Source organism: Muntiacus reevesi, chromosome 11 (genome assembly GCF_963930625.1).
Source record: "Muntiacus reevesi chromosome 11, mMunRee1.1, whole genome shotgun sequence".
Taxonomy (NCBI): Eukaryota; Metazoa; Chordata; class Mammalia; order Artiodactyla; family Cervidae; genus Muntiacus; species Muntiacus reevesi.
The window spans coordinates 26,837,822-26,850,322 of NC_089259.1; the positions used below are offsets into that span (position 1 = coordinate 26,837,822).

General features: G+C 34.0%; 1 protein-coding gene across 5 annotated transcripts in view; it reads right to left on the reverse strand.

Moving 5' to 3' along the window:
• BRCA2 (BRCA2 DNA repair associated) overlaps positions 1–12,501 on the reverse strand; it is a 51,698-nt gene that overhangs the window by 24,650 nt on the left and 14,547 nt on the right. For 4 of the 5 annotated variants that reach the window (XM_065901748.1, XM_065901745.1, XM_065901744.1 and 1 more), the window contains exons 11-13: positions 7,144–12,111; positions 4,835–4,930; positions 1,875–1,944 (exon numbers count right to left, since the gene is read on the reverse strand). In XM_065901748.1, the coding sequence (XP_065757820.1) occupies positions 1,875–1,944; positions 4,835–4,930; positions 7,144–12,111 (5,134 nt within the window). The remainder of the gene's footprint in view (positions 1–1,874; positions 1,945–4,834; positions 4,931–7,143; positions 12,112–12,501) is intronic. The other variant, XM_065901749.1, reaches the window with a different exon arrangement.

The following is a 12,501-nucleotide window of genomic DNA, read 5'->3' on the forward strand; positions in this document are numbered from 1 at the left end:
CTTTAACCAGCATTCTTTACATTCCATCTAAAGTATTTTTCCTATTAAGCTTTTGTCACATAATTAGCTGCCAATTTTTTTATGTTCTCACATCACTTTGTTATATTCATTTTAGTATTTATAGCACAATAATTCTTGTCATGCCTGGCTCTAAGACAAGCAATCCAGTTGGACTTTTGAAGTTTTCTTCTTTTTGCATGGTCTATTTCCCCTAAGCTCCTTTTTTGCCTCCCCTTTACTTTGGATACTATCTTTCACAGGATCTTTCTTCCAGTGACAAGTGATCTTTGATTTTCTGTTCTCGCTTAAGAGTGAAGCACTGAATAGCTGACTGGAAGCTGTGTGCTGGTGAGCTTGTCGATTGTTGGCTTCACTGTCTGGCAGTGCAGTTTAATTTCAATACCTGCAACTATCAGTAGCCTTTCTATTGGGCTGGTCCTAAGACCCAGAAAAAGAATCATTGAGTCTTTTGCCTAGAGGCCCAGCTGCCAGCATTTGGGAGCCAAGTGTGGGAACGAGGCTGCGGGTTCTCACCACTTGAAATCCATATTTTTACTTAATCTCTGTTTTCAGATCCTTCCCCTAGTCCCATCCCCAATTCAGAAACTCTCCAATTCATATTCTCCAGAGAATGATCTTCTGGTCTTTTGGTAGAAGAGGGATTTTTTTGCCTGCCTGCAGTTGGGGAGGGGAAAATCTTACATGGATTTTCAACTAATCTTCCTATTTTCTACTTCACCTTCAGAAGTATATGTTGCTGCCAATTTGAGTCTTTTTCAGGTTCTTTAGGGGAAACTGGGTAGCTTCTCTGCCTGCTCTAATGTTAGGTTTTAGATTTCTATGTCTTTCTAAGTCATTCATGATTTTAGCTTCCAAAGTTTTGTCATTTCAGGATTTTCCTGGTGGTCCAGTGGCTAAGACTCTGTGCTCCCATGGGTTCAATCCCTGGTCCTGGTCAGGGAACCATGTCCTACATGCCACAACTAAGAGTTCGCATGCTGCAACTAAGACCCAGTGCAACCAAATAAATAAATAAGTAAAATAAATATTAAAAAGAATATTAATTTTTAAAAAATTTGTTTCTTCTGAAACAACACTGTACTTACAGACTAATACATTTAAAAAATTCTCTTGTAACTAGTACAGTTTTGAGAGGGAGGAGAGATAAAAGTATATTTTTAATATATGCCATCTTTAATTTTTCTTTCACTTTTATTGAGATATAATATGTGTGTGCTTAGTCGCTCAGTCATGTCCAACTCTTTGCGACCCCATGGATTATAGCCCGCCAGGCTCTTCTGTCCATGGGATTCCCCAGGCAAGAGTACTGGAGTGGGTTGCCATGCCCTCCTCCAGGGGATCTGCCCAACCTGGGGATCTAACCCAGCTCTCCTTCATTGCAGGCAGATTCTTTACCGTCTGAGCCACCAGGGAAGCCCATGAATATTGGAGTGGGTCTATCCCTTCTCCAGGAATCTATCCCTTCTCCAGGAGATCTTCCAGACCCAAGAATTGAACCAGGGTTTCCTGCATTGCAGGCGGATTCTTTACCAGCTGAGCTACCAAGGATATGCCACCTTTATTAATTGGTTTTGAGTAATTTCCATATCCTGCTCAACTTTAGTTACCTTATCCATAAAATTGAAATAAAATCTATATGTCTACAAAGTTATCAAAAATGAGATAATAATATGTGTAGCAGTATAAAGTACTACCAGAGTACAGAATTATTTAATCCTGATGCAGGCTCTCAAAAAAGGGAAGTGTTAATGTTTTCACTGTATGTTAGAGCCAGTATATCTATAAATATATTTTAAAAAACCCACACTTTTACTACACTATATTAGAATTAAAAAAAATTAAACATGTCTTACCAAGAAGGTCCACAGGTAACTGGCTCTAAAGAAATGTGATGCATAAACAGCCTTCTATCTTTCATTGTGCCTAAAAAAATATATTTCACATTATGTATTAATGAATGCATTTTATATTATATAGTAATGAAAATCTAATGAGAGATTTTATTTCCTATGTCTGTTCATTATACATTATTGTAACTACACAAAAATTTGAGATTATACATTTAAAATTTTTCAGTGCACATAATGAATGCTTAGTTCATAACTATCAAAAAGCATGGTTCTCAAATTGATAATGATTAATACCAAATAACTCACAGTGCAAATATATATATGAAATCAGTATAAATTTCGTCAGCTGATGTTAATCAGAACTTGAAGGCATTAGTGAATTGCCAATGAAAATATAAATCTTTAGTTTTATGAAGGTTGACAAGCTAAACTGTAGATATTATTCATTTTCAGTAGGTAACTTGTACTTCTTAAATCTTCCACTAGTCCATTAGTAGGGATGGGACTGGTTGAATAAACCAGAATACACTGATATAGCCATGTGATCAAGCACTACACAATCACAAGAAAGAACAAGGAAGATCTCTCTATGCTCATTTATGCATTAGCTCCAGATAAATTCAAGCTGAACAACAAAGAAGGTACAAAGCCCTGTGCACACTGATATCTTTTGAGTGAGAAAGAAAAGTAATGAGAATATATATATATACATATTTACATATTACTTATATATATATGTATATATATATACACACATATTTACTTATTTAGAAGCCCTAAAAGGATAGACCAAAAACCATTAAAAATAGTTACCAATATAATAAGCAAGAAGTGAGGAAGTTGGTGAACAATATGGAGGAGACAGTGATGGAAATAAGGCTTCTCTGAGTAAATATTTCTATAGTTTCGATGAATGAACTACATAAACATTCTATTTATCCAAATATGAAATTTAAAAGGGCAAACCTTAAAACTGAAAACAAAGTGAAACTAATTAATCTAACCTAATTATCAAATTGTTAACCACAAAAGAATTCTTTTAAGTGACATTTGAATAGAGAACTTTAACTAACTATACATTCCTTACGATATATGTTCCTAGGACAAAAACTGCAAATAATTCTTAAATCTCCCTTAGTAGTTTATTAATAGTAATAGTGGTACTGTAAACTTGAAGCTATTATACATATACTATAAGACAGTGATTCTCAGAGTGATCCATGGAACACTGGGAGGGAGTACCCACACCCCTTAGAGATGATCCAAGCTGTTAAACTACCTTAATAATAATCGTGATCAATAATAATAATAAGCAGTAGTAGTTGTAGTTATATATATATATCCTTCTAACTGTGTTGACACTGGCATTGCTGGTATGTCCTGCTGCATACTTTAGTGTGATAACTGTCTAAAGGAAATGCACTTTATGTGAACTGCACTAATCAACTTTCCCCCAAAGAATTCCATTTTTACTTGAAAGCATAACCAACAAACTATTTATTCAGAGTTGGGTATTCAGCAAATACTTCTTCAAAAATGAATGAAATGAGCTCATCACTACAAAAAAATAAGTATTTGCTGCAAAACAAACTAATGTAAAGTTCAAGCTTTTAAACAAAATGACAATTGTAAAACGCTTATATCTGGCTGTTACCTTTACAATTTCCCAATACTAAATTTTCAGATTAGATCAGTGGTGACATTAATAAAAGTAATTGTTTAAGATGGTATAATGTGTCAATGTTGGAAGAGCTGCATAAGTCTGAACTAATATTTTCAAGATGACTTAAGTATAATATTTAATATTTATAAATACTAAAATTTTTCAATTTTAATGTTGAATATGATAAATATAAATAGAAATAATCCACATAATCAAATGCTCTTGAGGATCCTCAATAATTTTTAAGAGTATAAAGAGATTTTGAGAGCAAAAAGTTTGAGAATCTTGGCTGGATAATAAAACAAATAAGTAAATATGTTAATGTTATTAGAACCAAGAATATAGCATTAAAAAAAGATAATAACACAGCAGCTCTGAGCGTAGTTAGCACTCAAATCTTGTGTTTTAAAAAGTATTAACCATTGAAAGGATCTCTGGAAATTCTAAGGACTCTAGAACTGGGGTGAAGAATTACAGTGACTTCCTAGAAATCTTTCTGTGATAATACAAAGCAAGAAAGTGTTCAAAGGTAATTAAAGCATATTAAAAAAAAAAGAACTCTTAAGAAATACTCGAAGAGGTCACTAGTTACAAATTTGAAATGATTAGGGCATCAAAAAGAATGTTACCTTTTGTAAAGAAATACATTATTTATAATGTGTTCTTTAAAACTTTATATCCATATTATAAATAAGAATCTAAGAAATCAACTGTATCTAAAGGAGAAAGAAGAAAATTCCTTTACTACCCTTAGTAGTGATTATTATACCAACTACTCTTTACTCTGAAAATTGGTGAGTGAAGGGAAAGAATTCAATATTTATCATGCCTTTTTAGCAAGAACTATATAGATAATCCCCAGTTATTAAGGGAAAGCCCTTCCTTGCTGAAGAATCCCAGCTAATAAATGTATAAAGTAATAACAGAATTTTCAAGTCACTATTTTTCAATCTCCAATTAAATAATCGATTCTGGTAAATATTATGAAATCAACTGTATTTTAGAATGTAAACTTATTTTATTAAGTTCTTACTAAATTCTCTCAGCTTTTTATTTTAAAAATCCTTATTTGAGTATCATTTCACATTTCTCAATTATGGAAAACCTCCACATTATACCTGGTAGTATGAAGGAAAAACTCACATAACAAATAAAGCAAGATAGAAGTTTTAATAAACCACACTGTAAAGTCTTGCTCAATTATCCATATACCCGAAAGAGGTGAGAAAAACAACTTTAAGAATATTAAGTATAGTAATTAGAGAAGGAGAAAAGATACACATTAAAAAGCATATTTTACCATCTGGAGTGCTTTTTGAAGCCTTTAAGGATTTTCCTTGATTTTCTATTATCCTGTCAAATTCATTTAACAAGTTTCGTTTGATTGGGGGTTCTCCTAAAAAGAAATTCCCATACATGTTTTTAAAGCAAATAACGTTGGTTTTATTTTTCAAAAGCCATAGTCCATTTTTTAAAACTAAAGTACTGGCTCTTACGATGTGTTAAGTAAAAAATACATAATAATTATAAGTTAAATAGTGAACATTCTATTTTGTAAGTGATTTTTGTAATTAATTTTGTAATTTTTATAATTAATTTTTCAATGTCAATTTAATTTCTATTATTTTTTGACCATTTAAAATACTTCTTTTTAATTGGGTCCAGGGATAAACAGATGTACCAGATATCACAGATAATCTTTTTTTTAAAATAAACTGCCACTTAATGTAACTCCAGGCTTATTGGCAATAAGGACAAACAAAAAATTTCTTCAAATAAACTTTTTTTTTTGCATTACAGTCAAGAAGGGATTTATTATATAGGTCCCTGAACTAGAGTCAGTGGCTAAGAAAAAAGATTTTAAATTACCAAAATTAAAGTACTGGCAAAAGTAATATGTACTTCTTGTTTAAAAACTCTTCAAAGGCTTAGAATAAACTTAAGCCATAATTGAAGTTATGCATTTCTATGCCATACTGAGATAATGTGTTAACAGATAGCTTTTTAAAAAAAAAAATTTATTTTGTTTATTTGGCTGCCTTGGGTCTTGGTTGAAGCATGTGGGATCTAGTTCCCCCACCAGGGATTGAACCCAGCCCCCGTGCATTGGGAGGGTGTACTCTTAGCCACTACACCACCAGGGAAGTCCTGATCCTTTGTTTTCAGATGTTTTTCGATTTATTAAAGGAAGTGAATTTGAAGGATTTAATAAGTAAATATGTCCATGCAAGGCTTTATCGAATGTTCGATTATAAAGTGATTTAATTGTTTGACAAGAACCTGTCAACCAGAAGCTGATTGTGCCTAGTCGCTCAGTCGTGTCTGACTCTTTGCAACCCCATGGACTGTAGCCGGCCAGGCTTCTCTGTCCATGGGGATTCTCCAGGCAAGAATACTGGAGTGGATTGCCATGCCCTTCTCTAGAAGCTGATTAAGCTATATATATTTATATCTAACAACAGTGAGGGAAATGAAACAATGATGCTGTTGAGAACACTTAGTAGAAATCTGAGTTGTTACTCCTAGGCACAAGGCCAACCTACTTTAGTGCACACATGAACAAAACAGGATCCTATAAATAAAGACATTATTTTCTATAAAAGAATTATGAATATCTTTAGCATCTGCACCTCAGAATTTTGCACTAGAGAATAGTAACAATAAGATAAGTATTGTAAACTTACTACTCTGCCTGTAACATGAAGTTGGTATAGAATGTGGCATGGATAATACTTGATTAAGGAAGTCTGTATCCACCAGGATGACTTAAGGGCAAAATGTACCAAGTATAAGAATGAACTGACCATCTTCAGTGTCTTTCTCTATAATGTGAAGGGCCTGGACAAGAAGACTTGTGAAAACTCAGCTACTCTATGAGTCTAGAGTTTTTAAACAGGATTGACATGCTTCAGATCGTTCACTTAAAAGTTGGAGAGTTACTTTTGGCATTTACTTTAATTGTAACTAATCAACAGATTTAATTATTTAAGATTACCCCTAGTCAAAGATACTAACAGAAAGAAAAAAAAATCAAACATCTAATTAACCTCATAATTGAGCTGAGTTGTTAAATATTTAAAAGAGAAGTCAGAACATAGTCCAAATGGCATTAAGACCAGAATACTATTTACTAAAAAAAAACTTATCTTAGAACACCTGCTAGATGAAAAAAAAAAAAAGGCAAGCTAACCAACATCTAGAGTCAGAAACCAGCTTTTAAGTTCTTAATATTCAGAGTCTGAAACTCTGTTCTCTCTCCCCATCTCTATGTGTACGGTACTCAACCAATGACTTCCTGGCACACAGATTCAGCTATATCAAGAATGAAACCAAACTACACACCGAAGTCTGAAAAAATGTACTTAGTGTATAATTTTCTAATTGTTACAAGCTAGCATACCAGAGGGAGAAGGCAATGGCAACCCACTCCAGTACTCTTGCCTGGAAAATCCCATGGAGAGAGGAGCCTGGTAGGCTGCAGTACATGGGGTCACAAAGAGTCGGACACGACTGAAGCGACTTAGCAGCAGCAGCAGCAGCACAGACTTATTAAGGACTTAACCATTTAAAAAGCGACTGGGAGACCAAAAGGCAAAAACAGACACCTACCAACTGTGACAAGTGCATCTCCTCTTCTTTTTTCTATTCTTGAATTTGACAAAACCGTTTCATTTTTTTGGCATGTAAAAGGAGAGTGTTTCGCATGACTTGGAAATTCAGAATCTGTCAGCTCACCATCTTCCATAAAAGCTTTGGCAATCTCTACTGCTTCTGTTTCAAAATAGTTCTCTGGGTCTTTGGAGTCAGTAGAACAAATTTCTGTATTTGTTTTCACAAGAAGATCAGGAAAAGTTTCAGTTTTCCCAATTTCCTTTTTTATATTTTTAGGCAAAGTTTGCTTTTCCCCCAAAAGATGAATGTTCTCAATGTGTGATACTCTGGTTCCTAATACTGACTGTTGTTGGTCTTGCTTAAACTCAGAGAGATACGAAGAAACTTTAATAGAGTGATTATTTTCTGAAGAACCACTTTCAATGTTATAATTGTTTGATAATTTAAATTCTTTATTGTAGGCTTTTTCCATTTTGGAGCTCACAGAGTGTTCTGGGGTTCTTTTATCAGTACAAGAGACAGGAAGTATCTTTGATACATCTTGCCTAGAGGTAGGTGAATGCTGGAGACTATATTCAGTTCTGATTAAATCAAATTCTTCAAACATTCCCTTAACTTTGCACAAGGCACTCTCAGCAACTGGCACGTGTTTTCCACTTGCTGTACTAAATCCAGAGAAAGCAGATGATAGTAAATTTGGGGGGGTATGTGTCATAGTATTTTCTTTTCTTGTGAACATGTCTGAATGCTCTTCATTACTTTTAAATGACACTCTGGAAAAGAGTTGCTTGGCATTGTCTTCTGACTTAGAAAATACCTGTCTTGCTTTTTGTAATGCAGAATCTGACACTTGGACAGATTTTGCACTTGCTGTGTTAAAAATCCCACAAGCAGTCATAGAAGAAACAGACCTGGGATGCTTTCCCATGTTAAATTTACATCTATCAGAAGTTTTCAAATCAACATGACGAAGTGGTATTTCAGAAACTTTCTCCAATCCAGAAATACTTTGGTCATGTTGTAAAATCAGTTCACTTTGAATGTCAGGAGAAACATCATGTGAATGCATATTATGTTCTTCATTATCTGGGGAGTTAGGGAAAATAACATCCTCTGAGTCACCCAATGCCTTATGAGAATCTGTCACAGTTTTTGTTTGGTCAGTGCCTGGTTTAGTCTCAGTGTTTTGCTTAGTTATGTTCCTGAGGTTGTCTGTAAACCTCTCTCTCACTGTTGGTTCATGTGAAACAAAGACTATTTGATCACTTGCTGTACTGTATGCAGGTGGTTCAGTCTCAAACTTATTTGAATTAGATAAGGCCACTTCAACAGCTGTCTTTTTATTTTTGCATGGTGAAAACTTAGTCACAAGTTTCAGAACACAACTATCTTTGTCTAAAGCTTGTGGGTTTATGTTTGCTTCTCTTATGGTGGGTATTACTTCAGAAAAACTACTGTTTTTCCTATCTTTGACATTCTTCACTACTGGCTCAATACCAGAATTATCAATTTTATTCTTTGAGAGATACTCTGATTTATTAAATCCCTCACTGGAATGACAAAAATCAGAATGACATGAATAGCTGTTAGGCATGCTGTTGTTTAAGGAAGTTGAATCTTGCTTTTCAGAGAGGCTTTTGTCATTTTCAGTTATGATACTGTTTGAACTGTTTCCACATGAAGGATTTCCTACATAATCCCCAGTATATTCCTTTAAACATATAGTTTTGGAGGAATTTATTTTTTCTGGTTGATCATTCAATTCTCCTTCTCTAAGCCATTTCTGGGCTTTAATTAGTGAAGCCTGACTCACAGAAATTTTTCTACCATGTCCTGTGTAAAATGCTAAAGCTGAGTTTTCAATGGCTGAAGAAGTGGAAAGGTTTGTGTAACAAGTTATAGGACTTTTTGCTGTTTCTTCTTCTATATTTTCATGTACTTTAACTTTCAGAGAGATACTATGTGATATGTGGAGATTTTCAGTTTGTTTGTGTAAATGATCACTTAAGAACCTGGGTGGCATGGCAGTCTCCTCAGAAACAACCTTTTTCTCCTCTAGAGAATTCTGCATCTCTTCATGCTTTGGGGCAGTTACTTTACCTATCTCGCATGATAAGTCAAGCTCTTCTTTACAAACCTCTCTGTCCTTTAGCACCTTTGCCCCTTGATGGATAAAATCAGTCACTTCACTATTGTCTTGCTTTGTTTCATCAAAAAGATTTTTCACTTTGTCCAAAGATTCTTTGGTAATTTTTACTTTTTTCCCACTAGCTGTATGAAAACCCAACATGGTTGGTTCTTTGATCTTTTTGAGTTCACATTTTTCTCTTTGTTGGAGTGTCAGTATTTGATTTTCAATACCAGCTGGGCTGCTTTCTTTCAGCATTTTGTTTTTGAACACACTGGTTTCCTCATGACTTGACATGTCCATTTTGTTGATATTTATGCCAGAAAGTAATTCAGAATTTGAGGAATCTGAAAAATTATTTAATTCTTTTTCTGTACATTTTTCGTCAAAGAAATTTACAACTTTATTTAAAGACTCCTTAGAGACCCTTATGTTTTTCCCACTTGCAGTCCAAAAGGATAAATCAAAAACACCAAAATCTTTTATATTTTGCCTCATCTTATTAGCAATTGGCTCCTTTTTATTTGACTTATTAAATGTTTCTTCAGCTTTCATAACTTCCAAACAAGTTAAATCCGACAAACCTTCTTTAATTGGAATGTTTTCCTCCTTCGTAAAGTGATGAGACAGTTTCAGATGTATGTTGTGTTGATCAGTATATGGTAAGCCACTTTCGTCTTTATGAACATAAACTGTATCATTTTTACTTGAAGCACAGCCATCAGATTCTCCTAAATTACAAACAAACCCAGCACATTTGTTATCTTTGTTTTCAGTATTTCTCTTGAAATCTTCAGTATGTTCTTTGACAAAACTACTGGTGGTCATTTCAAAGTTACTTTGGAGTATCAGTTGGCATTTATTATTTTCCTCACTTAAATTTTTATCACTGCTATAATTTTCTACCTTAAACACAGAAACATCAGAATCGTTACACTGGCTTGAAGAGAAACTTCCTGGATCTACTTCTGCAGGAGTTTTCTCACTAACGTTCTTGATGTCACTGAACAGTTTCATGGTTTTCTGCAATGCTTCATTAGAAACATTCAATTTTGTGCCACGAGCTGAATAAAAGCCCCTCAACTCCTCTTCACTTTTATCTGTTAAATAACCAGAAACACTTTTGTTACAGTTGGTTGTTGATAAGCAGATCAACTTTTGCTCATGTCCAACTAAACCTTCATATTTCTTGCTGCTATCTACATGACTGAGAGATGGGGCACTGGTTGTGAGATGAAGATCAACATCTTTCTGCTCCTCAGAAGTGGTATTCAAGACAGTTATCTGGGTTTCAGGCATTTCAAATGGATTACTCTGTAATATGTGGCTTGGTTTTCTGAACTGTGTAAATTCAAACTGACTTCCTGATTCTTCCAATATTGTAGAAAGTTCTGTAATTTCTGCCTTCTGGCTGGGTGTTAAATTATGGTTTGAACTGAAGTCTTGCTTTAAAGATAAAACTGGAGGAGTTGTGTGACTGTTTTCACCATCAGAAACAACAGCGCCACTCTGCACATACCCACACACTGTATCAACTGACTGTGAATCATGATCATGAGGTCGGCCTCCTTCCCTTTGATTTTCTAATGATTTTACAATTTCAACACAAGCTAAGCTAGCAGGATAATGTTCTTCAATATCCTTGAAGAGCATTTTGCTTTTCTTAATATTGTGTTCAGAGAGTTTTATCTTTTTATTAGAAGCTGTTCTGAAGCCATTTCCAAAACTGTGACTTGAAGTCAAATCTGAGAGTCCTGCCCATTTGTCCCTGCAAAAGTTATTTCTGTTTGATTTTGTATCTGTATCTAAGGATACATCTGGCTTTGAATCTTGACCTAGAGTCATCTTTGGTTGTTGCTTTATGCTATTTCTATTCTTCTCTATAAGACCATGGACTATATTTGATGAGACAGAATCTTTTGTAATGTATATTTTGGCTGCTTGTCCACCATCCATATCTATACTTGTTACTATGACAGAGTTCTTGAGAACAGGTTCTTTTAAACAACTGAGGTCTGCCTCATGAACTTCCTTAATGTTCCCTAAAATAGGAGTATTTCTTTCACTAGTTGTTTGAAAGATAAAATTATTTTCATTGTCTGGGGAAAGTTCTTCAGAGTTTGGGTTGACAGTTCTTTTTGAAATTAAAGTAGTTTCTTCCTGGTCTTTATGAATGACTGTGAGATTCGTATTTTGGTAGCATTGTACTTTCACAGGTGATGCTCCTGTTATATATTTTTCAGGTGACAACATCTCAGCTTTCTTAGAATTTTCATTTAAAACACATGTTTCTTGATTCTCTTCCATGGAAATATATTTAGTTAATTCAAAACCTGCTTCACAATTCTTAGATTTTATTTTCTCTGACATTTTATATGATTGTTTTCCTCTAGAAATCACAACTGGATTTGACAGAAGATGCTTGGAGCTAGGAGTTAAAATGGTGGTATTATCATGGTCATGTAAAAAACTTTCCTGGAATTGGAAGACAGTAACACTACATTCCTCTGAATGTGGCAATTCAGGGCGACATACTACAGGCAAGACTTTTTCCTTCATATCTGAAACACCTTGGCCTTTTGGATTATCTTCACAATGCTTGTCCTGCAAGCATGACACATAATCAGTTTCTGTGGTTATAAATGACTGCCATTTTTCCTTATTAATATTTGTTTCTTTACAATAAAGATCCTGAGATATTGTTTTATTATTAGAAGAACTGCTTTCATTATTAAAACATTTTCTCAGAACTGTCCCAAAAGAGCTGGTTAAAGACAAAGCTGGTTCTTCAGAATCATTCTGTGAACAGTTTTTTTGGATAGAAGAATGCAATGAACCTAAGCATGAAGACACAAAGTGACAAGATAAAATTCAAGTATTATTAATCACATTCACTAAATATTTTCCACTAAGTTAAAAAGATAGTGTCTAAAACAGGAATTACATGAAAATCAAGAAGTGAATGTCAAGTTTAAAAGAAATAATTCTAAATATTCTCTATTTTGAAGTTACTACATTTCCCAACTAAAGATACAGAGGATCTAGTATTTTTTAGTAATATTTATCAAGTCAATTCAAAGTATTTTTATTAGAAAATAAAATTGGAAAAGAATTCTTTGCTAATATTGATGTAATAGGAGTTAGAAAATCAAGGTAATGAAAAGGAACTAAAAAGTAACCACTTCCTTTGGTTCAGTCTTTCCCATTGAAGAAAAACAAAAAATGAA